This window comes from Ochotona princeps, chromosome 13 (genome assembly GCF_030435755.1).
Source record: "Ochotona princeps isolate mOchPri1 chromosome 13, mOchPri1.hap1, whole genome shotgun sequence".
NCBI classification, from domain to species: domain Eukaryota; kingdom Metazoa; phylum Chordata; class Mammalia; order Lagomorpha; family Ochotonidae; genus Ochotona; species Ochotona princeps.
In genome coordinates this window covers 3,521,709-3,544,851 of record NC_080844.1, presented here as the reverse complement: position 1 = coordinate 3,544,851, position 23,143 = coordinate 3,521,709, and the positions used below count along the sequence as shown (strand labels likewise).

The 23,143-nt window shown below is 44.9% G+C and overlaps 1 protein-coding gene across 1 annotated transcript; it reads right to left on the bottom strand.

Moving 5' to 3' along the window:
* Positions 1–169: 169 nt before the first annotated feature.
* On the bottom strand, positions 170–16,159 carry LOC105942595 (zinc finger protein 25). Its single transcript, XM_012931142.3, has 6 exons — positions 16,056–16,159; positions 13,777–13,860; positions 4,424–4,550; positions 4,055–4,150; positions 1,726–1,789; positions 170–1,284 (listed from the first exon to the last, which is right to left on the bottom strand). The coding sequence occupies exons 2-6, from the start codon at positions 13,789–13,791 to the stop codon at positions 219–221; spliced, it is 1,368 nt and encodes a 455-aa protein (XP_012786596.3). The 5' UTR covers positions 13,792–13,860; positions 16,056–16,159; the 3' UTR covers positions 170–218.
* Positions 16,160–23,143: the final 6,984 nt, after the last annotated feature.

Sequence of the window (23,143 nt, the reverse complement as noted above, 5' to 3'; positions counted from 1 at the left end):
GTTGTGTTCTGTTTGCCTTCTGATGGGTGGTGACCTGTGACTCTGGATAAAGGTTTCCCACATGCCTTATGCTCACAGGGCTTTCCCCTGCATGTGCTATCTGATGTATGATGAAATGCAACTTCTGAGAAAAGGCCTCCCCACATCCTCTGCATTCGTAAGAGTGCGTTTGCTTATGTACCCTTAGGGCTGAGTTCTGGCAGAAGCAGTTGCCACATTCACTTAGGGGATTTCTCTCCTGTGTGAGCAGCCTGATGTGCTTTGAGGTGTGAATTCCTAGAGAAAACCTTCCCACACTCCTTACACTTATAGGGCTTCTCCCCTGTGTGTGATCTCTGGTGTATGACGAAGTGTGACTTCTGAGAAAAGGCCTTCCCACACTCCTTGCATTTATAGGGTTTTTCCCCTGTGTGAGTCCGTTCGTGTAACCTGAGGACTGAATTCACAGAGAAAGATTTACCACATTCTGTGCATTTATATGGTTTCTCCCCTGTGTGTTTTCTCTGATGTTTGGTGAGGTCTGATTTATAAAAGAAGTTTTTCCCACACTTATTACATTCGAAGGGTTTTTCCCCTGTGTGAGTTCGCTGATGTACTGTTAGGGCTGATTTCTGGTAGAAGCAATTCCCACATTCCTTACATTTAAACAGCTTCTCTCCTGTGTGAATTCTCTGATGGATTTTGAGGTGTGAATTTCTGGAGAAGAATTTCCCACACTCCTTGCATTTATAGGGTTTTTCCCCTGTGTGTGATCTCTGATGTACTGTGAGGTGAGACTTTTGGGAAAAGGTTTTCCCACATTCCTTACACTCAAAGGGCTTCTCCCCTGTGTGTGTTTTCTGATGGACCATGAGGTATGCTTTCATATAAAAGAACTTTCCACATTCCGTACATTCAAAAGGTTTCTCCCCTGTGTGTGTTTTCTGATGTTCCACGAGGTGTGGCTTCTGATAGAAGGATTTTCCACACTGATTACATTCATAGGGTTTCTCCCCAGCATGGGTTTTCTGATGCCTAGTGAGAGAAGACAGATGATAGAAAATTTTCTTACACTCTTCGCACTCATAGGTTTTGTCTCTGGTGTGACTTTTCTGATGTTTTGTAAGGTCTTCATTTTTCGAGAAGGATTTCCCACATTTTTCACAGTCATAGGATTTGTCCTTGGCATGAGTTTGTTGATGCACTGTGAGGGATGACTTTTGACCGAAGAACTTTCCACACTCTTTACATTCATAGGCCTCCACTTTGGCATGAGTTTTCTGGCGTTTTGTGGCTTCTCCAGTCCTGGATTGAAAGTTAAAAATTCATTCAAGCATTTGAGTTTTAAGGTTTTGTTTCTAGGTATCTTGGGGGTACTTCACATCTGTTAAGCTATTCCCACTTGGAGGGTTCCTCGACATACCCTGTGACTTGCGTGACTATGTGCATGAACCAGCTTATGGAAACTCTTACTGTTTGTAATCCACCCTTCACTTGCATTTTACTCAAAGGATCTCTCAACTGCCTGGACTCCACTTTTGAGCAGTAAAACCTCCTTGGTGGTATAGTTCCAAAGAGTCAAAGACTACTTCAAAGTTCCAATCTTCAGATTCTGACTAAGTTTTCTACCACAAAAGGGCATACTCATTTGGATTATATTCTTTGGGGCATAATTGTCTCCCATTCCTAGTAACCATACCAAGGTATTACAAAACTTCTATCTTAAATATTAATTCTTGAACTTGCCTTGAAGTTCCAGCTTGGCTTTTATGGTTTCTTGTTCCAGGTTCATGAATAGCCCATAGGTCTTCTACAAAAGAATCAAAATTTAATTCTGTATAAATCTAACACAATAGTTAGGTCATATGATTGGCTCTTAAACTTTAGACCGATCTCCCAAAATGAAAAGGCTCTTAAATGCAAATTTCCTCCATCCCATTGTTTTGGGGGAAAAATATAATGAACATTAAAACTTGTCATAGCAGACAAGGAAATGAAGGTGGTTATAAATTCAAGCACTTCTGGCAATTTTACAAACTTGACCTTAGAAGAGAAAATTAAAGACAGAAAAAACAAGGAACTATGAGCAAATAAAACAAAAGATATTTAAAGTGCTTCCTAAGCAGGAATGCAGGAATCCTAGACAATCCTGTGATCTAACCAAAGAGCAAGTAGGATAAGAAAAGTTAGTGGGCATGCGTATTCCCTGGAGATACCAGGGAAAAGACCGAATCCAATGAGTAAGCTAAAATACAGGATTTCATTCTCTCAAACTCAAACTTCTGTGTTATGATTCCTGATACAGTCATCCTGTTTTATTTGCAAGAGATCTGTCCAAAGATCTCCAGTGAATGTCTGAATGGAAGATAATACTAGATCCCATGCATACTATATTTTTTTGCTCAACACAGACACCTATGATAAATTTTCACCTTCACGTAAAAGCAAGACTCTCTAATTATTCTTTGCGTATTTCTGAATTGCCAGCATCACTACTCCTGTGCTTTGGCGTCATTATTAGGTGGAAATAAGGGCTGCCTGAATACAAGACGTAGTTCCATGACAGTTGATCTGGCAATAGACAGCTGCCAAATGACAAACGGGTGGGTAGCATACATATCAAGGACACAACAAGCAATTCAGGCCCCAGATTTCACCCTGCTACTCAGAACAGCACATAATTTAAACCTTGTAAATTATGTTTCTGGAATTTTCTCACCACGGTTGTAGCAGGTAACTGAAACTGCACAGAGTGAAACTGTGGAGAGGGGAACAGCACTCTCAGACTATAAACTTGGATTTTACTTCCTCTTTATACATTTAAAACACTAAAGTAACTTTCTGAGAACATCAGTTTCCTCATGCTTAGAACACTTCCACACCTTGGGCTCATTTCCTAGCCTTACTTCCAATGGAAGATACAGACTATGTCTGAAAGAAAGAACTTGTCTAAAAAAGCAGATGGCAAGCCCACTTATACAAAAGAATGAATCCCAAGTTATAGTAGCAGGTGTTTTCATCCTTGAACATCTACTCACCAGCAAATCTTAAATTCCTTAGCATTTACCTCCAGTTTTGCTTTCATACAGTTGATTCCTACATCACTGCTTCAAATTGATTCCCTGATCCTTAAAGAAGAGTTTATTACCATTGTTCTAGGATAGTTACTGGTCTTCAGATTTACTAATATATGAAATGTATGAAATCAAGTGAGAGATTATAAGGGCAGAAGTATTGGAGATGTCAATTTTATGATTTATCAGCATAAAAAACAATGCTTTGTCTCAAGAATGAGAAACTCTTGCAAGGGTTGTTACAAAAGGTACAGAGTAGAAAGGTAGATGGTGTCTGTTTTTCATCAAAACCATTGTTTCAGCAAGTATTTAGTGAGCAACCAACACATACCAGACACTGTTTCTGATCCTGGCAACACATCAGCACTTACTTCGGTCAGAACATTTAAGGAAGCAAGGCTAGGTTATTATCTCAGGGTCACAAAACAAATTAAAGAAGGTACAGTGCACTTTAGACAGGATGCGTGACATTTCACGTGAAGGAAGAACACTGTCCCGGAGGAAGCCTAAACTGTTAGAATAATAATGTGATAAGCAGCACAGTCATGTAAGATCTGAGGTCAGAGGTTAGCAAGGAGTTCAACATAATGCCAATTATTTTATTGTTAATTAAAGGGGAGTAAAGAGAAGTCATTTGAAAAAGTTTGTAAGTCAGATTTACAAATAACTCTAAGATTATAGTTGTATACTTCAATGACAGGTAGCAACTGGGAATTCTAGAGAAGAGGGAAAAAGTAAGTCTCACATAGGTTAGGTACAGATTACATCTTATATGTAGGCAAGAGAAGTAAACCTATTACAAGAATATTGAGCAAAGGAGGAAATTTAAACAACGAAAAATTGGAAATTGCTTTAGGTTTTCAATACATACAGATTAAGTATCCTGGAACCAGTTCCAAAACTACAAGGTATTTAAAAGGAGATCACTAAAAACGATTTCAAAAGGCAAGAGACACCAAGCACTTTGCTACCAAGACGGGGTATAATTTCTTGTAACATACCAGGGCGGCTCTCACGTGGAAATTCAATTTCTAACCTCCATGGCTCTTTTCCTTGCTTCAACTTGAAGACCGTATTTGACTTACTCGCACGATAGCCTAGTGATGGAAAAGACACAGGAAATGATGCAAATGTGTGGGAGTTTAGAGATGTAAGCAAGTTTCTAAGCAAAGTCTCATGTAGGCTTGGCAAATTTAGATTCTCTTACTGGGTTTGTAGGGTCAAATATATTTTTCTGATTCCCCAAACTGACCCTTTTGACTCCTGAAAAAAGTTAATATCATTTAACATCATAGGGAGCTTCCACATTCTAGTAACCCAGAAAGGAAATGGAAACCACTGGGAAATACATATAGAGACATTTATCTCACCCACTGCAACCAGCAGGCTGTAGTTGTCCAACATCACTTCCTTGTACAAGGTTATCTGAGCAGGAGTCAGTAATTTCCACTCGTCCTTGGTGAATTCCATAGTAACATCCTTAAATGTCACTGGTTCCTGGAACAACATATTTCACTTCAATATAAAGGAACTAGAATAGAGGGTCAGTGGAAAGACACTCTGAACTAATCTTGATGTACAAGACATAGCACTGACTCCGGAACGTTAAGCTATATATACTGTTCCATTGGATCCTACCATACAGATACAATTCAATGCACATTTCTGGAGCACGGGCTGTGTGCCCACAACTCTGCTGCAGTAACTTTCCCTGACATCAAACAGATTACATTTTGGCAGGGAGACATAGATGTAAGTGCTTAAATGCCAAACACAGAGCTGGTGCTATGACAAGAACACATACAAGACAACAAGATGGCCACAAATGGGATAGTTTGCATTTCACGCTGTCATGTCAGATTTTATTAGGTGACCAAACTGAAAGATGTGAACTTTGTAGTACACATCAGAGGTTTCCAAATGTTCATGGAAATACATACTATTTTTTTTATTGATTATTTTGCATTATGTGACAGTTTCATAGGCACTGGGAATCCCCCCCTCCCCACGCCCCTCCCCCCTGGAGGCTTCCTCCACCTTGATGCAGTATTACAGTTCAAATTCAATCAAGATTCTTTCCTTGCAAATGTACACCAAGCATAGAGTACAGCTACTTGTTGTCCAGATGGGTTGAACAGTTTCTTGGGGAGACCATTTCTGGTCCGAAGTTAGAGCTGGTAGAATATCATCCCATTCAATTAAGAGTCTCAATATAACATCAACAGCAGTTTGCAACATTATGAAATTGACATGGTTGTGAGTAACCACTATGTTACAAAAAACAAAAACAAAGAAAAAAAAACAACAAGTCCTAACTGCAACCTATGATTAGCTCATTGACATTTCAGTTTTAGTTTATATACAGGACCGACTACTATATACCTTAAAATGGCTATAAGGTACCATTCAGCTGTCTCGTGTCTATTTCATTTTAGTATTTAGCCATTTGTTGTGCTGAAGTATAAGTTTGCTGATCTTGGCAAATTTTAGGGTAATGTAGACTGGCTTGTAACTCTAACAAGACATTTGTCGACAATTAAGGTGCAGAAATACATACTATTTTTTAAAAAGTATGCAAGGATTTCAGTTTTTTTGTGTCAAATAAACATCTTTCAATTCCATAGTTCATAGACTTATTGAAGTATCCTTGTATAACTATAGCTATTAAAGTAGAAGAACAAGCTTCTCAAAGCTATCTTGCTGAGGAGACCATAGCGAGTAGAGGGCCAGCTGTTTCCCACTAGGTGGATCGCTTCATGTATTTTGCATTGCTCACATATTCACTGAGACATAAATACTGACAATGGCAGCCACTGAGGTGCTTGAGTTATAGAGTAGTTTAGAAGAAAACACACGAATGGAGAGGTGAAAATGGCACATTGAAAATAGGCACAAATGTGACCAAGCCACATATACAATAAATAGCACATTGTTGTAACTAACAATGGGGGACAAGGGTGAACAGCTCTCACAGTATCTATAGGGTTAGGGCACAATGCCAGACATTTTCTATCTCCCATCTTCTACTTTCCTTTGTGAGAAATACTTACTTATTTGAAAGGTAGAATTAGAGAAAGAGAGAAAGAAGGGAAGAGAGGGTGGAGAGAGTTTCCTATTCACTGGTTTAGCTCCCAAATGGCCACAGTGTTCAGGGCTGGGGCAGGAGCCGGGAACTTTGTCCAGGTTCCCCATGTGGATGCAGGGGCCCAATAACTTGGGCTCCTCCATTGCTTTCCCAGGCAGAGTAGCAAGGAACTGATAGGAAGTGCAGCATCCAGGAACTGGCACCCATATGGTATGCTGCTGTTGGAGCTTTACCCACTATGCCACAGTGCGGGCCCTTGATTGAATGTAATATTTAAGGCTGTAACATTTTCTTGTATATATTTCATAAGATCTGAAATATAGTAATTTTGGGGGCCAGCACATGGCTCAACTGGCTAATTTTCCACCTCTAAGCACCAGCATGCCATATGGGTGCCAGTTTGTGTCCTGGCTGCTCCACTTCCTATCTAGCTTCCTGTTTATGGCCTACAAAAGCAGTGATGGCTAAAGCCTTGGGACCCTGCACCCATGTGGAAGACACAGAGGAAGCCCTCGCTCCTGGTTTTGGATTGGCTCAGCTCCGACCACTGAGGCCACTTGGGGAGTAAACCAGAAGATGGAAGACCTTTCTTTTTGCCTCTCCTTCTGTCTGTAAATCTGCCATCCCAATACAAATAAATACTTTTTAAAAAGACTCAGAGGGCCTTTTCCCTTTACTTTTAAATAAGTGTATTTGTTTTGTGAGAGTCTCTTTTGGCACATTTATCATTCTGGTCAGTTCTCTGGCACATAGAGGCCTATAGAGGTTCTTTTAAACATGTACATTCTTGGGGTGAATGCCATGGCTTTGTACATAAACCTATGCCTGCAGTCCTGGCATCCCAACTGGGCCCTGGTTTGAGTTGCAACTGCTCCAATCCTGATCCAGCTCCCTGCCAATGTGCCTGGGAAAGTAGCAAAGGATGGCCTGTGTTGGGCCTGTGCACCTCCAGGGACACCTAGAAGAAGCTCCAGGGTCCAGGATTCTGGTTTCAGATGAGTCCAACTCTTTCTTTCTCCCTCCTTCCCTCCCTCCATCTTATTTTATCTTCTCTTCTCTTCTCTTCTTTCTTTCTCTCTTTCTTTCTTTCTTTTTCTTTCTTTTCTCTCTCTCACCCTTCCTTCCTTCTTTTCTTTTCTTTCTTTCTTTCTTTTCTTTCTTTCTTTTCTTTCTTTCTTTTTCTTTCTTTTCTCTTTCTCATCTTTCTTTCTTTCTTTCTTTCCTTTCTTTCTTTCTCTTTCTTTCTTTCTTTCTTTCTTTCTTTCTTTCTTTCTTTCTTTCTTTCTTTCTTTCTTTCTTTCCTTCCTTCCTTCCTTCCTTCCTTCCTTCCTTCCTTCCTTCCTTCCTTCCTTCCTTCCTTCTTTCTTTCTCTTGTAGCTCTGCCTCTCAAATGAAAATGAATCTTTAAAAAAATTAAAAACTGGGCCCGGCAGCATGGCCTAGCAGCTAAAGTCCTCACCTTGAAAGCCCCGGGATCCCATATGGGTGCCGGTTCTAATCCCGGCAGCTCCACTTCCCATCCAGCTCCCTGCTTGTAGCCTGGGAAAGCAGTTGAGGATGGCCCAAAGCTTTGGGACCCTGCACCGGTGTGGGAGACCCAGAAGAGGTTCCTGGTCCTGGCATCGGATTGGCGCGTACCGGCCCGTTGTGGCTCACTTGGGGAGTGAAACATAGGATGGAAGATCTTCCTCTCTGTCTCTCCTCCTCTCTGTATATCCGGCTTTCCAATAATAATAATAATAAAATCTTTAAAAAAAATTAAAAACTGTATCATCTGTATATCTTTTCTTTGTGGAAGGCTCCCAAGAGCTACAGTTTTCAATATCACTATTCTTTCTTTTTTAAAAAAATATTAATTCTTTTTATCTTTGATAATTTTTACATGGTTGATTAGGGTCGTTAGGGTCAAGGGCTACAGGAAGTTGGGTAAGATCATCATTTCCAAATTCTCTCTCTTTTTTTCTTTCCTGTATCTGGGGAAAGGGGGGAGACAAGGAGAGAAGCCACACCCAGCTTCCCAAACACCTTTTCACCCTGGGATGGAGGATAGCCACCTGACATCTCCCCAGGTTCCCCAATGTGGGGCATGCTCTGAGGATTCTGCTCAAGAGGTTTTGATAGTTCTACAGTTCTGAATTACTGCCGATCTTGCCACTCCAAGCATGATGAAATCTCTCCAGACTCTATTGACTGATATAGTTCACCTTAGAGTCTCTGTTTGCCCAGTTATTTGCTGCCAATAGTTGGCTGGGGTAGTTGATCAATTTGTTCTGTCCTCCATCCTCTGTTGTGGTACCAGGTGTCCTCTACAGACTCCAATGGACTGCCTTATCCTCCATGTGCACCTGGATATGCTGTCCACTGCTCCGTCTAAGCCACTGAGGAGGCCCATCTCTGACACATGCACTCCATGGTCAGACCATGTAACCTACACTTCTCTCCATGGTTGGGGTCCTGAATCCAGCAGCTCAGTTGGGGGGGATCCCCATAGATATTTCATCTGATGTGATCCCAGACTGCTTCTTGTGTATGCTTGCCAATAAAGGGTCGGCACAGTCCATCGACCCAATCAGCTTATGCATATGCTGGTGGTTGCAATTGCTGGGTCAATTTTGTCTGCAGTGCTACCTTTTACACAAACCAATGGGTGTTGCAGCCCAGCCCGATCCTGCCCATCACACACTCGGCCTTCACATACACTAGTGGGAGCTGCAGCCTACTCAGAGTGACCTGCAATAATTCCCACCAGGCCCACTCCTCTGTCCTGGTTCCCATGCTTGCCAGTATGTACGGCACACTGGTCCAGTCTGACCCACATCCCATGCAGCTCTCATACATGTCAATGGGCATTGTACCCCAGCTCAACCCAACCAGCCCCACTATCCAGCCCACACATGTGCTGGCGGGAGCCCACTCCTTCCCTACTGGGCCCACTCCCAATCCTGGATCTTACACTCTCCAGGTCATTCTGTAGTTTAACATGACTAACTTGTTCTGTCCTCTGGGAGGCAAATTCTGTCAACCACATCAGCTATGTGTTGGCAGTGAAAAATGGGGCAAACGGAGACTCTAAGATGGACTATGTCAATCAGTGGATTCTTCAACGACCTCATCGTTCTTGGAGTGGCGAGATTGGCAGCAATTCATAACTGTTGAACTATCAAAACCACTTGAGCAAGACCCTCGGAGCATGCCCCATATCTGGGACCTAGGGTGGGTGGATGACTGGTTGGGGCTTCCCCCTTAAAATCCCCCTTTACCTCAGATACATGAAGGAAACAATATGGAAATAATAGTCTTACCTACTTTCCTGTAGCCCTTGAACCTTTTTACCCTAATTAACTATGTAAAGATTGTCAAAAATATAATTAAAAAAAGAATTTGCCTCCCATGCCAGCATCTGCCAGCTGCTGCTGTAGCAAAGCCCATCCAACCCACACTCTGATTTATGCATGCACCAGTACGAACAGTCAACCCAGCCTGGGTTTTCCCTGGTTCAGTTCACTAGGCTAACAGCTGTTATAGCCCTGCCTGGCCTGATCTGCCTCCATCCCAACTAATGCTCTCCAGTGGGAGTGCAGGGATGCTCCATGCAACCCCCCTACTGGCTTCACCCCTTCCCGCCTTTCATCTCATGTGTGCTGTTTGGGTGCTGTGGCCCAGTCTGGCATGACCTGCCTCTATTCTGCATTTTCCGATGGGCATTATAGCCTGGCCGGGCCCAACTCCAGCCATGTGATGGCCTATGCCACCCCAGTACTCTGTTCCTGATTCCTGCCATGGGATGCCCTATGCCACCCCCAGACTCTGCTTGCTCCTCAACTCCTGCCATGCGAAGTCCTATGCTACTCTAGGACTCTGCCACCCAGATGGTCACCACCAGGTGTCACTTCTGGACCATGCATCTCCACAACTATGGGGCCAAACAGACCTCTTTTTGTAATAAGGCAACCTGCCTCAGGGACTTCTGGCCCTTCCCCCACACAAGAACTTAGGGGTTCGGGCCAGAAATTGGAAGCAGAATGCAGGGATACAGAACCTATGGACAATCTTGGATTGCCCGATCTCCAGAACTACAAGTAAATTTCTGTTCTTAAAAAATTCCCCAGTGTCAGGTACTTTTCTAAAGCATCACAAATGGACCAAGACAATTGTCATACACTTCTCACTCAGTTTTAGTTTCCTCTACATATAAATGAAGGTACCAATACTGGTAGACTAACATTAACAAGATGATAATGAAAGACAGAGGTTTTCCATCTACTGGCGCTCTCCCCTAGCTGGGAGAGAGAGACAGCCGGGGCTGAGCCTGACTAGTCAGGGACTCATGGGCTTGAGGATGTACATTAGAGGCCAGCTGGAATTCAGGTGGAAACAGCGGGATGCAGGCATCCCAAGAGAGGTCCCACCACGCACTAGCCCCTGATGCTCTCTCCTTAGTTTTTATTACACAAATCACCCAGTCTCAGGTATTTTCTTGTAGCAGCACAGATGGATCAGGACATTTGTGCTTTGGTTTCCTTTATCTGTTAGTTTTCTTTGGTTGTTATCTTGATGATTTGAGGAGTACTATTCAAATATTTTGTAGAATACCCTTCAATTAGAACTTTGGAAAATTTTCTCAAGATTAGACTAAAATTTTTTAGGTTTAGGGAAGAATAGCACAGAGTCCTTTTGATCACAAGGTAACAAGGATATGTTAATATCACTGGTGATATTAACCTGGATCACTTTGTTAAGATGATTTTTACCTGTTTTCTCCACTGCATAGTAATTATTTTTTCATTTCAACACTCTAGTATTTAAAGTAAATCAAAGTCCAGTACACCCTTAAGGAGAGGGGGAAGTAGCTCCAACTGCTAGGGAAGACAGAATCTAAACATTACTTGAGCAAGCACCTACTGTCTCTCAAGGTGTGGGCCAGCCAAAGCCAAGATCAAAAGCTCCTAAAAGTTCAGCTTTGAGCGCTCACTTCAGAAATATCACTCAAAAGCTGACACAATGTGTTACATGTATTTACTCATTATTCTTAATTAAAAGGCAAAGAGATGCACAAAGAGGAAGACAATGAAAACTGTATGTTAGCTCATTCCCCAATGGTCTATGAATGCCAGGGCTATCAGGATACAGCTAGGTGCTGGGGACTCAATCCCTGTCTCCTCTCTGGGTAGCAGGGACCTATGGGATTCAGTATGGGATTGAGGGGCAGAACAGGGTTCATATCAGTACTCCAATATGGAACATAATCTTGGAACTGGTACCTGAATCACCCAGCCAAATGTCCTCCCTTATATATTATTGAAATCATACTTGTTAATATCACACTACTCTTTCAGGATGTATTTATTTATTTGAAAAGCAGAATTACAGAGAGAGAGGGAGGGAGGAAGAGTCAGAGAAGAGAAAGAAGTGTTGCTTTTCCAGGCACATTACCAGGGATCTGCATTGGAAGTGAAGCAGCTGGGACTAGAACTGGTGCCCACATGGGATGCCAGCCCCATAGCAGCTTTACCTACTATAACATAGCACTGGTCCCAGGATCATCATTACTCTCTTTCTTTTTAGAAATGATTTACTTATTTTCATTGAAAAGGAAGATTTACAGAGAGAAGGAGAGACAGACAAAAAGATCTTCTACCTGCTGGTTCTCTCTCCAAATGGCTGCAATGGCTGAAGCTGAGCTGGGCTGATGCTAAGCCAGGAGCTTCTTCCATGTTTCCCACATGGATGCAGGGTCCCATCCTTTGGGCTATCCTCTATTGCTTTCCCAGCTCATAAGCAGAGAGCGGGATGGCAAGTGGAGCAGCTGGGCCGTGAACGCACCCCATATGGGATGCCGGCATTTGAAGGGAGAGGATTAGCCAATTGAGCCATTGTGCTGGGCCCCATGATTGCTCTTACAGAAAAATGTTTCAGTGTTGGGAAAGTGTCATTTTCTAATATTCTAATTTTCACTCTAATTTTAAAAATCTAACTTAATGGCAAGGTAGAGAGAGGGAGACAGAAGACAGAAATCTACTGGTTCACTCCCCAAAAGTGTACAACAGCTAGGGCTGGGCCAGGAGCCAAAAATTCCACCTGCATCTCCCACCTGGGTGGCAGGGACCCAGCCAGGTGGTTCCCCAGGAAACTGGAGTCAGGAACAGAGGCAGACCCCTGTGTGGGGTACAGATATCTCAAGATGTGTCTTCATTACTGTGCTAAACGCATGTCCTCCATCTTCACTTCAAATGTCAGGTTTTAACACTGGCATAACACACACACACACACACACACACACACACACACACACGAAGGCCTCCTTGAAATGACAGGCTTATTTTTTGAGAAGATGTAAAATACCCAAGCCTGAAAAATCACAGCTTGTCTGCTAGCTGTTTCTAGTAAAAGGTCATGTCAAATAATTGTTTGAAACATTTCCTTCAGACAACTATCACACTTCAGGATACAGCTGAAGCTGCACAAGTTTTCCTTCTCTCACACTAGATACTGAGGAGCTGTGTCCCCAAGGGGCAAGATTTAATGAGGTTAATAATATGTACTGTTGGGCCCCACGGCGTGGCCTAGCAGCTAAAGTCCTCACCTTGAACGTGCCAGGATCCCATATGGGCGCCGGTTCTAATCCCGGCAGCTCCACTTCCCATCCAGCTCCCTGCTTGTGGCCTGGGAAAGCAGTCGAGGACGGCCCAAAGATTTGGGACCCTGCACCCGCGTGGGAGACCCGGAAGAGGTTCCAGGTTCCTGGCTTCAGATCGGCTCGCACCGGCCATTGCGGCTCACTTGGGGAGTGAATCACTGGATGGAAGATCTTCCTCTCTGTCTCTCCTCCTCTTTGTATATCTGACTTTGTAATAAAATAAATAAATCTTCAAAAAAATAATATGTACTGTCACTTTAAAGATAGCCCTAATCTCTCTGGCAATATTTTGTCTCTAAATCCCCTGTCGGAAAAACAGGAAACTCACAGATTCGGTGCCATTGTCTTAGTCCATGGCAATCAGGCAGCAGGGTATCTACCGCTGCTTTCGTAACTCAAAGACAATCCGCATTCAGTGTTGCAAGCTTCGACCTCGGAGACCTCTAAAGCGACATGTGGCTCCTGACTTTGATAACTGGTATTTGATTCAAGCAGCATTTTCCCCAAAGGAGATTTTTTTTTTAAGATAGGTCACTTAACCCTTCTAATTCTTTTGTTCCCCTCAGATTCATTTATTTATTTCAAAGTCAGAGCTATAGTGAGAGCAGGAATGAGAGAGAGAGAGAGAGAAATATCTTCCGTCTCCTGGTTCACTCCCCAAATGGTTGCAACAGAGAGAGAGAGCTGGGCAAATCTGAAGCCAGGACCCCAGAGCTGCTTCCAAATCTACCATGTGAGTGCAGGAGTTTGAGCCCTTGGACCAAACTCTGCTGCATTCCCAGGCACATTAAGCACTAACTGAATGGGCAGTGGAGCAGCCGAAACACAAGCAGCCCGTGTGGGATGCCAGCACTGCAGCGAGTGGCTTTCCCTGCTATGCCACAGCGCCAGCACTGATTTTCTTTTTCATTATTTCTTCTTTTCTGGTTTAATATTTGTGTTTTGTCTCATAAAACCCATAACCACAGAATGACCAAAGTATAGCCAAATAAACAACTCACCTTGAACTTGCTCATTTTCCGTTGTTCTGAGTCAGAAAAGTTGGAAAACCGAAGTCACAGGAAAGCAACAGCTGCGCAAATCCCCTGGGAGACATTGCCACACAGGATGTTAGTAAAACGAAGCAGGAAGCAGCATCCACCTGCCCACGGGTGATCCAAATCCTGATGAACCTTCAGCATTTCTGTGCCAATCTAGCTAACTGCTTCTCTCCTATTGGCCACTTTGAAGATTGCGTGGCAGCTGTCTAAGTTTTGAGTTGTGAAGCTATAATTTCTTTCTTTCTTTGTTAAGAAGGTATGTATTGCAAAGAACAGAGCAGGAAGCCCGGCAGCTATTGCTTAATTCCTTGGCTCCCTGAGGGGTTAGGAGCTAAGGTCCTTAGCATCAGCTTGTGTTCAGGCTCCTGATTGGTCAATGACTCTCCTGACCTTCCTTGATTGGTCAGCGATGCCCTGCTCTTTAAGGAATTTAGGATGGCCAAAGGTGTTCCAGTCTGCTCAGACCTGGAATTCCACTGTCCAAATAACTCCAGGACAACTGGCCACTGGGGTTCTTCTCTGTTGGAGAAGCATAGGACTCCATGAGTTTGGTGTTTAAAAGAAGGTATTATCTTTCAAGCCAGGAGGCATGAGACAATGTTCACTCAGCCCTCATGCATCCATGGGATTCCATACAAAGCCACCCAGCACCACAAAGTTAGTTCCAGGGCAATCACCCTGGCAATTGACCTGGCTCCTGGACATTTTGGAGGTAGCTAGGGTAAAGTTAATAGGGCCAGCATAAACTGCCACACAGCCATCTTATCTGTCGGCAGTATCAGAAATCTAGCTTCTAAGGTAAGCATTTGGCACAACCCCCGTTCCATGCCCGCAGCCAAAGGCAGTTGGAAAGCTCAGATTCTTTTTATAAGCATCAGCACCCAGTTGGAGCCAGCCCTGTGTTCACACAGAACCTAGCTGATAAGCCCAGGCACCCCCAGCCAATCAAAGGCACTGAGCACAGCGCAAGGGTGAATCGCAAGTTTCACCTATTTTAAAACATACACACACACACACACACACACACACACACGCATGCGCCGTCCTAGTTTCCCTCTCTAGCCTTTGGCTTGAAAGGGCTTCCCAGTTGCTAAGGAACACTACAACATCGCATAGCAACAGCGTCAATTGTGGTTTCAACTGACTGGCAGAAACACCCAGAGGAGCCTTCATTTATATTTGTCCCGAGGGTGCTGAGACATTCCTACAAGTTTTGGAAACAGCACTCCACGCGAAGCTTCGGGAACACTGCACAATTCCTCCTGTTGGCGCTCTGGACATACAAGTTAGGGCTGTGGACTTCAGGGTAGGGATCTATGGAGCACACCCAGGGATATCTGATCTGTCACCTGCTGACACGGGGTGGGGGGAGGGACTCCCCAGTGTGCAGGGTCAACCCCAGCCTGTCGGGGTTTCTACTGCCATCCCAAGCTGCCCTCCTCCCCAGTGGGGCTCCCACACACCCCCAACTTGGCCTGGTGGGCTCCAGCCTGACGTCAGACCCCCGCCACGCAGCCTAACCTAAGACTCTTTCCCGTTCGCCCTGCAAACCCAACACTGGAAACACCAGTTTCTCTCTGGGATCAGGCAGGATCCTGGTTTAAATGGAAGCCAAAGGACAGCGAAACTGACCACCAGTGACAACCGCGCTGTGCCTTGACCGCATGGAGTCCTCCGCACGCATCGCATTGCTCCTCCAGGCAGCACCTTGAGGACCCCACTCCTGGCTGCCGTCACCCCAGGCGAGGCCCAGCTACCTGGCAGCTGACCACCCCACGCGAGGCCCTTGGCCACGCCATGCGAGGGGCGCCTACGTGTCAGCCTGAGGCTCCGGGTCACATGGGCCGCGGCCACAGGCACCGCAGCCCGCTCGCCCAGAACCCCACCTACACAGGTTGGGATGCAGCCCAGATCCCCACCCCAGGTCTCCTGCTGCTTGACGCACACACTTCGGGGTGCAGCCCAAACCCCCACACCCCCGGTCTCCTGCTGCCCAAAGCACACAGGTCGGGGTCCAGGCCAGACCCCCCACCCCTAGGCTCCCTCGCATCCCACTACACAGGTGGGGGTCCAGCCCAGACCCCCAGCCCTGGACTCCCTGGGACCTCACGCACACAGGTCGGGTCCAGGCCAGACCCCCACCCTGGACCTCCCACCAACAGGCCCCTCAAACCCTGCCTCCAGGCAGCTCAAGGCATCATTCAGTGACCACCCGCCTCCTGCGGAGGCCTCAGACACACCTGCAGCGGCTCAGCCTCGGCGCCAAAGCCGCACCAGGCCCAGCGGGGTCCTCTTCTGCTCCGCGGAGACTTTGATGATTCTCAGTCCTTAACCCCCCGGGGTGTGAGACGAACCTCTGCGGCTGCAGGGAGGAGGCATTGCGCGTGCGCATGATGCTCCCTGGTGGCACTGCTGAACTACCTTTCCCAGAAGTCTTGGCGACGACGTCATTTTGAATGGCGCCGTGCGCTTTGTCGTCCTCTAGTGGCCAAAGTGATTACTGCTGGGATTCCCCGGCTGCCTGGTGTCATCATGGGCGGAGGTGACTGACAAGATCCAACACTCCCGCTCCACGTTGAAGACCTGCGTTCACTCCCTTAATGGCCGCAACGGCCAGAGCCGAGCCGATCTGAAGCCAGGAGCTTCTTCCCGGTCTCTTACGCGGGTGCAGGGTCCTAAGGACTTGGGCCGTCTCTACTATGGAATAAGCAGAGAGTTGGATGGGAAGTAGAGCAGTCGGACACAAACCGTCGCCATACAGATGCAGGAGATTGGTAACATGGAGGATTAGATAATTAAACCTTTGTGCGGTCCCTGTACATCCCCTTTGTTTAAATAAATTCCGTGTCCTTGTTTCATTTTACCCCATCTCACGGAGGCATGTCTCCCCGGAGTCTCTGCCCCCTGCAACACACTTGGTTTGATTAATGCTACGATTTTCTTTTTACATCTGGTCTGTGGTCTCTGGCCTGCGAGTGGCTACCCAGGACTGCCCTGATGAGGCGCCTCTTGGAGTGGATGCACCTTCCACGCCCTCGTTGTTGGTTTGTATCCCCGTGGGGAACAGTGAGCAGTGCCTCTCTCACAGGAAGCTTATTCCTACTGACAGCTGGCCTCTGACGCGTTTGACCCGTGAGCAGTTACTGCTGGCAGGAAACAGTAAGGGTGCTGGGAGCCTCTGCGGCAAGGAAAGGCAACAAAAGTTTATTCCAAGTGACCTTAGACCAGGGAGGGTAAGCCTGGGGTCCTGCTCCTGCCAAGGGGATGTTACCATGGAAACTCCCACCAGGAGGCCGGCGCTTTCTTAATCCCAGTTAGGTTATTTGTTGTTTGACCTTTGAGGTTCTGTTGTTTAGCTTTCCCAGGACGTCTGGGTAAACCCGCCTGCTGGACCCCTTGCTGCTGCTATTTAGTGATTTAGCTTCTAAGCAAACAAGCAAACAGACTGTCAAAACTGATGGAACTGCCTTTGTCTCAACTTCCTTACTGTAGAATCCCTGCTGGCCTCTTAATCCGTGCAGGTCTCTAGCCACAGTGACACGATTTTATTGAAAAGCCAGAGCAGGAATTCCTTTGGGAGAAAGGAGCATTTTAGAAGAAAATTTTAACAACCCGTTTTTGAAGATGGAATTTACAGACCTCATGTGATGAAGACTTCTTATGTACGTTGTCAGTGGCTGCCCTGCTTCGAGCTACATTGGCAAATGTATACAAATGTATTCATTGTATAGGAATGTATACAAACCAAAGGTACAAACAAATGGGTTTCTCATGATTCACCCAAATCAGCCATTCCCTAAGTAATTTTGTTGGCAGTTCCTGGGGTGTGGACCTGTTCAAGCAGGTGCTTCCCTAGTTTTAAAGAAACTCCCCTCCACCTACTCCCCTTCCCCCTCTTGAGAGTTCTTTATTTGGAAGTCAGAGCTACAGAGAGAGCTCTTCCATCAGCCGGCTCACTCAAATGGCTGGAGCAACCAGCACTCAGCTAGGCAGAAACTAGGAGCTTCATCTGAGTCTTCCACAGAGCGATAGCAGCCGAAGCACTTGGGCCATGCTTCCCTGCTTTCCCAGGCCATTAGCAGGAAGCTGGATAGGAAGTGGAGCTGCTGGGACTTGAACTCCATCTGAGGTGTTGATGTTGCAGATGGTGGCTTCACTTGCTACACCACAACCCTGACCCCAAAGCAATTTTTAAAAGAGAACGGAGGTAGTTATTAACTTCTAAATTATTAAGTTGGAAAGCTCCCAATTTAGGCTGTCTTTTTCTTTTCTCTTTTTTTCTTTCTGAGGCTCTCAATTTAGGCTGTCTTTTCTCTTCCTGATGTTTGCTTTTGATGTTAGATCAGAGCATTTGAGTCTCGTTGTAGTTTCCATTTCCAGATGCTAGCAGCCTGCACAGTGAGACTGCTCAGGATTGCTGAGAGCCCAGCCTTACTCCATTAGGGCTCACCGGAAGTTCAGGAAGAGTCATAAAGTTAGAGTCCCTTGTGGTGTTGTATCTGCATAAGTTCTCTCTTTTTTATAGAAGAACGAAAATGCGTGTGGAAGCACACACAGTATAAGTGCATTTTTGTATAACTGATACATGAATCACCAAACCAAATCAGACAAGCAAAAAAATAAAGCAATGAATACAACCACTTAAACACCAACAAAGCAGTCCCGATTCCTGGCGTCTCCAGTGCAGGTCCCTTCTCTAACATCATGCCTTGCTCAAAAGAAGCCCCATGCTCACTTTAGCATGATGGCCTAGTTTTGTAATTTATTTTGTTTTATTCCTTGATTTTGCAGTGTTTTTAAGCACTTGGAAAGTTTCAAAAAATAGGAGGACAAATGTTCTTATGAGAGTCCCTTAAAAAGTGGGAAAACGTATAATTAAAATACTCTTTGCAGAAACATTTTTGAAAAGATGTAATTTAGTTGGAAGAGTCATGGAGAGTGAATGAGGTAGAGGTGGAATTAGAGTGTGGGTTGGGGTCTTCCATCCTCTGGTTCACTCTCTGACCACAACAGGAAGGGCTGAGCCACGCAGAAGCCAGGAGCCAGGAACTGTGTCCAGATTCCCCACATGGACAGCAGGGACCTAAGTACTTGGGCCATCCTCTAGCTTTTCCCAGACCGTTAGCAGAGAGCTGGATAAAACTGAAACAGCTGGAACACCAAACAGCACACCTATGGAATGCTGGTGTTGTAGGCTCAAGTTTTACCTGCTATGGCACAATGCCAGCCCTGGTGTGTGTGTGTGGGGGGGGGATATAAATCTTTACATAGTTTTCTCATAATAAATATCTTACTTTTGAAAAACCCCTAGCATAGATGAATTTCAAAAGATTTAGTACTAAATAAACTTGTATTTAAATTGCATTTTCAAGAATAAACAAAAAAGAAACATCTAGAAAGCAAAATGGAAAATTACACATGTAAATATAACTGTATCGATAATGATGAATATGCATATATTACCCAGTTTAATCAAATGCCAAAGACTATCAGACTGGATTTTTAAAAAATGATGGACAGTCCACAGCAGGCATACTTCTCATTCGAAGACACAAATAGGCTGAGGGTAAAAGGATCGGAAAAGATAGGAGAGCAGCAACCACAAGGGAGTTGGACCGGTTGCCACTTGTTCTGGATAAAATGGACAGATAAATAGTGCTAGTATAGTCAAAAAGGAATATTTTACAATGCTAATAGGTGAATTCACCAAGACGATGTAACAATTATCAACATATTTGCATCTAAAAACATCACCAACCAATAGACTTGAACAAAGAAAAACTGACCATCCATAACAGGTGGAGGATGAAAAACTTAGTTTCTTTTTTTTTTTTATTAAATTTATTCATTAATTACATTGTGTTGTAATTACATAGAATCTGGGATTCTCCCCCCCACCCTCCCCCCATGGTGGGTTCCTCCACCCCGCTGCATAACCATAGTTCAAGTTTAGTTGAAATTCCCTCCCTGCAAGAATTTGCCAAGCATAGAGTCCAACATCCCATAGTCCAGACAAGTCCATCTACTTATTGGGAAGACCCTCTCTGGTATGAGGGCAGAGTCAGCAGAGCATCTTCCCGGTCAAATAAAAGCACTAATATACCATCTGCAACAATTAACATCATTATGGATTGAATTGACATGATATTGAGCAGTCAACATGCTAAAAATAAATGCGATTTCTTAACCACTTTCTATGACCCCCCATTCACAGTTCAATTTTAGTTTATATACTAAAAATGACATAATATCCATAACATAACATGATATGCTTAACATCATATCATATTAAATTAAGGCAAACATGTGATATCTAACCTTTTGGGATTGGCTCATTTCCCTTAGCATTATGGTTTCCAGTTTGGCCCATTTGGCCACAAAGAACTGCATTTTGTTTTTTTTAATAGCTGAGTAGTATTCCATGGAGTAGATGAACCATAGCTTTCTTATCCAATCCTCTGCTGATGGGCATTTTGGCTGTTTCCATGTTTTTGCAATTACTGATTGTGCTGCGATGAACATAGGAGTGCATGTTGGTTTCTCGTAAAACAAGTGTTCTGGATATATTCCTAAGAGTGCTATAGCTGGGTCATACGGTATGTCGATTTTGAGTTGTTTGAATATTCTCCATACTGATTGCCATAGAGGCTGTACCAATCTGCAGCCCCACCAGCAGTGGAGTAGGGTTCCTTTTTCCCTGCAACCTCGCCAACAAGTGTTGTTGGTGTTTTTCATGTGGGCCACCCTTACTGGCGTTAGGTGGTATCTCATTGATGTTTTAATTTGAATTTCCCTTATTGCCAGAGAGCTTGAGTATTTTTTCATATGTTTATTTGCCATTTGGGATTGTTCCTTTGTGAAATGTCTGCCCATTTCCCTTGCCCATTTCTTGAGTGGCTTGTTTATTTTGGTGTTTTGGCTGGAAAAACTTAGTTTCAATAATCCAGGAGAAAAAGCAAAAGGGAAGTGGAAAATATCAACACCAGCAAAGTGACAGTAGACATGTATCAGTGTATAACACTCCACTGCATGACAAAAAATGCACGTTCTTACCATGTGCACATGAGACATTTCCCAGGATAGGCCGGCCATACGATAACCTATAATCAAATCTTGCTAAATTTAAGAGGATTCAGAATCTTTCCAGTATGTGTTGCAATCACAATGGAAAGTTTTAGCAATAAATAACAAAAGAGACATTTCAGAAAACTGACCAGCATGTGGCTGGTACTATGAGGCAGTGGGGAAAGTGACTACTTATCATGCTAGTCTCCTGTTTCAGAGTTCTCTCTGAGTCCCAGTGGCTTCCGCATCCCTTCCAGCTTTCTGCTCATGTGTCTCAGAAGGCACTGGAAGACAGCCCAAATGATTGCAATTGGGCCTTACCATCCATGGAGGAGACTGCATTGGAGTTCCTGGCTCCTGGATTCAGTCTGATCCAGCTCTGGTTTTTCCAGCTGTTTGGGGAATGAATCCGCAGATGAAAGAAACTTCTGCCTGGATATTAAACCACAAATAAATAAATCTTCAAAATGAAGCTTTACAACCTGGGTCCTTCATTGAAACTCCCTTGAAGCTGGCAGAGTCCTTGTGTGTGTGTGTGTGTGTGTGTGTGTGTGTGTGTGTGTGTGTGTGTGTTTACTCCTCTAAGTGAAAATGCAAATCCTAAAACCTCTACACTAGATTTTAGGCCAAGAAGGGTTACTTGACTTCCTGGCATCATTAAGAAAACTATCCAACATAAGGTGCTTTGGCAGGCACCAATGAGTTGATCCTTGGGGATTCACAAAGAGGGTTTGGGATCACTCCACATCCTGCTTCTGACACCATGAAATGCCAATAAAAATCTACTGAATAAGGAATGAAATAAGTTAGTTAGAATTACTTGAAAGACTTTGAACCCCATGCCTTTAGTAGCAGTGATGTAGAACAATATGCAAGCTGGGTCACGCCTCTGCATTCCCACGGGTGTTTATTCCCTAGGGAAACCACTCTCACAAAGCCCTCAAGCTCTCTTCCAAGTGCGTATACATTTTCTCACAGGAAGAGTGCTCCAGGCCTGGTCCTCACGAGTCTACAAGCTGATGACCTGAGGCCCAAAGGGTATGAACAGAATCAAGATTTGGATGAAGGGGGAATAGTGGGGCATGAGGAAAACCAAGGACCCCTCTGCTCACACCAGTGCAATCTGCGCAGCACCATGAACATAGAGCGTGCATCAGGCCTGTAGTGTTCCTTTAAGGCCAACGTCTGGCTCTTGCCTCCAAGTTCAGGAGAAGGGCCTGACTTCCTGGCCTTTGGCCTATCCAGATGTCCTGGGATGGGCAGAAGGTGCTGTGTGGAGCCTCAGCTGGGCCTGGAGACTGAACCAGAGATGCATCCTCTCTGACAACCCTAGCAGGGCTGCCCCTGGGATGACAGCCTCTCCTTCCTCTGTGTGTTCATCCTATCTCCAGGGCAGCCAGAAATTCTGCCCTGTTGATACTAGGGTCCCCACAGCTGGCCCACCACAAATGGCAAGAGGCAGGTATGTTGCAGGTAGGCTTCTCCCTGACCTGGCCTGGACAGGTAGGCTTTGTCAGCAGGTCAGGGTGTCTTTCTGTTGGGCCTGACCCTACCAGTGTCCATGACCTGGATGTGGCCTGAAGCCAGGGAATGGTAGTGTACACCAAGTCTGTGTGTGTGTGTGTATGTGTGTGTGTGTGTGGTGGGAGGGTGGTCCAAGGATGCTCTGTTTCCCAGGGCCTCCACAGGAACCCAGGAAAGCCTTGGGCTCTTCTCTTCACTTCAGAAGTATTTGTGTGGGTCACATGCCCTGGCGATGGCTGCAGGCTGGGGTCTTGTTCCTATTCTCCACATGTTCTGCAACTGCTTCCTCAAGGTTATGAATCTGCTTGTGGCTTGAAGGGATATAGGCTGATTTATTGCACATTATGTGTCCTGCTGCACTGTTGACTTCAGGTTCCTTGGTCCACGGAAGCCTCAGGCCCTGTCTTACATTGCAGTCCTGTGGATGGACAGTTGGCTTCCTTACACGTGGGTAGTTCACCTGTCCTGATTCACCCTGGGGTACACAGTGCTGGATCCCCGAGCACCTGCTAGGAAAGTCCTCCTGCCAACCTCTGTCTATGGGCATTGTAATTGTCCCTGGATTGCTCCTAGATCCTTGGACACGAGGGACCCACATCACTGTTTCATTGTCTAAATATGCACATTAGCCAGCTTTTGGCCAGACTGAAACCAAGACGCAGGACCTTCTTCTAGGTCTCTCAGAGGGTGGCAAAGGCTCAAGAATTTGGGCAGTATTTTCTTGCTTTTCCAGGGGAGT

Excerpts from the sequence above, each read along its gene's own strand:
- LOC105942595 (XM_012931142.3), bottom strand. Across the intron at positions 4,151-4,423 it reads CAGCCTGCTGGTTGCAGTGG|GCTATCGTGCGAGTAAGTCA; the intron begins GTGAGATAAATG and ends TTCCATCACTAG. Across the intron at positions 1,285-1,725 it reads AGCCAAGCTGGAACTTCAAG|GACTGGAGAAGCCACAAAAC; the intron begins GCAAGTTCAAGA and ends CTTTCAATCCAG.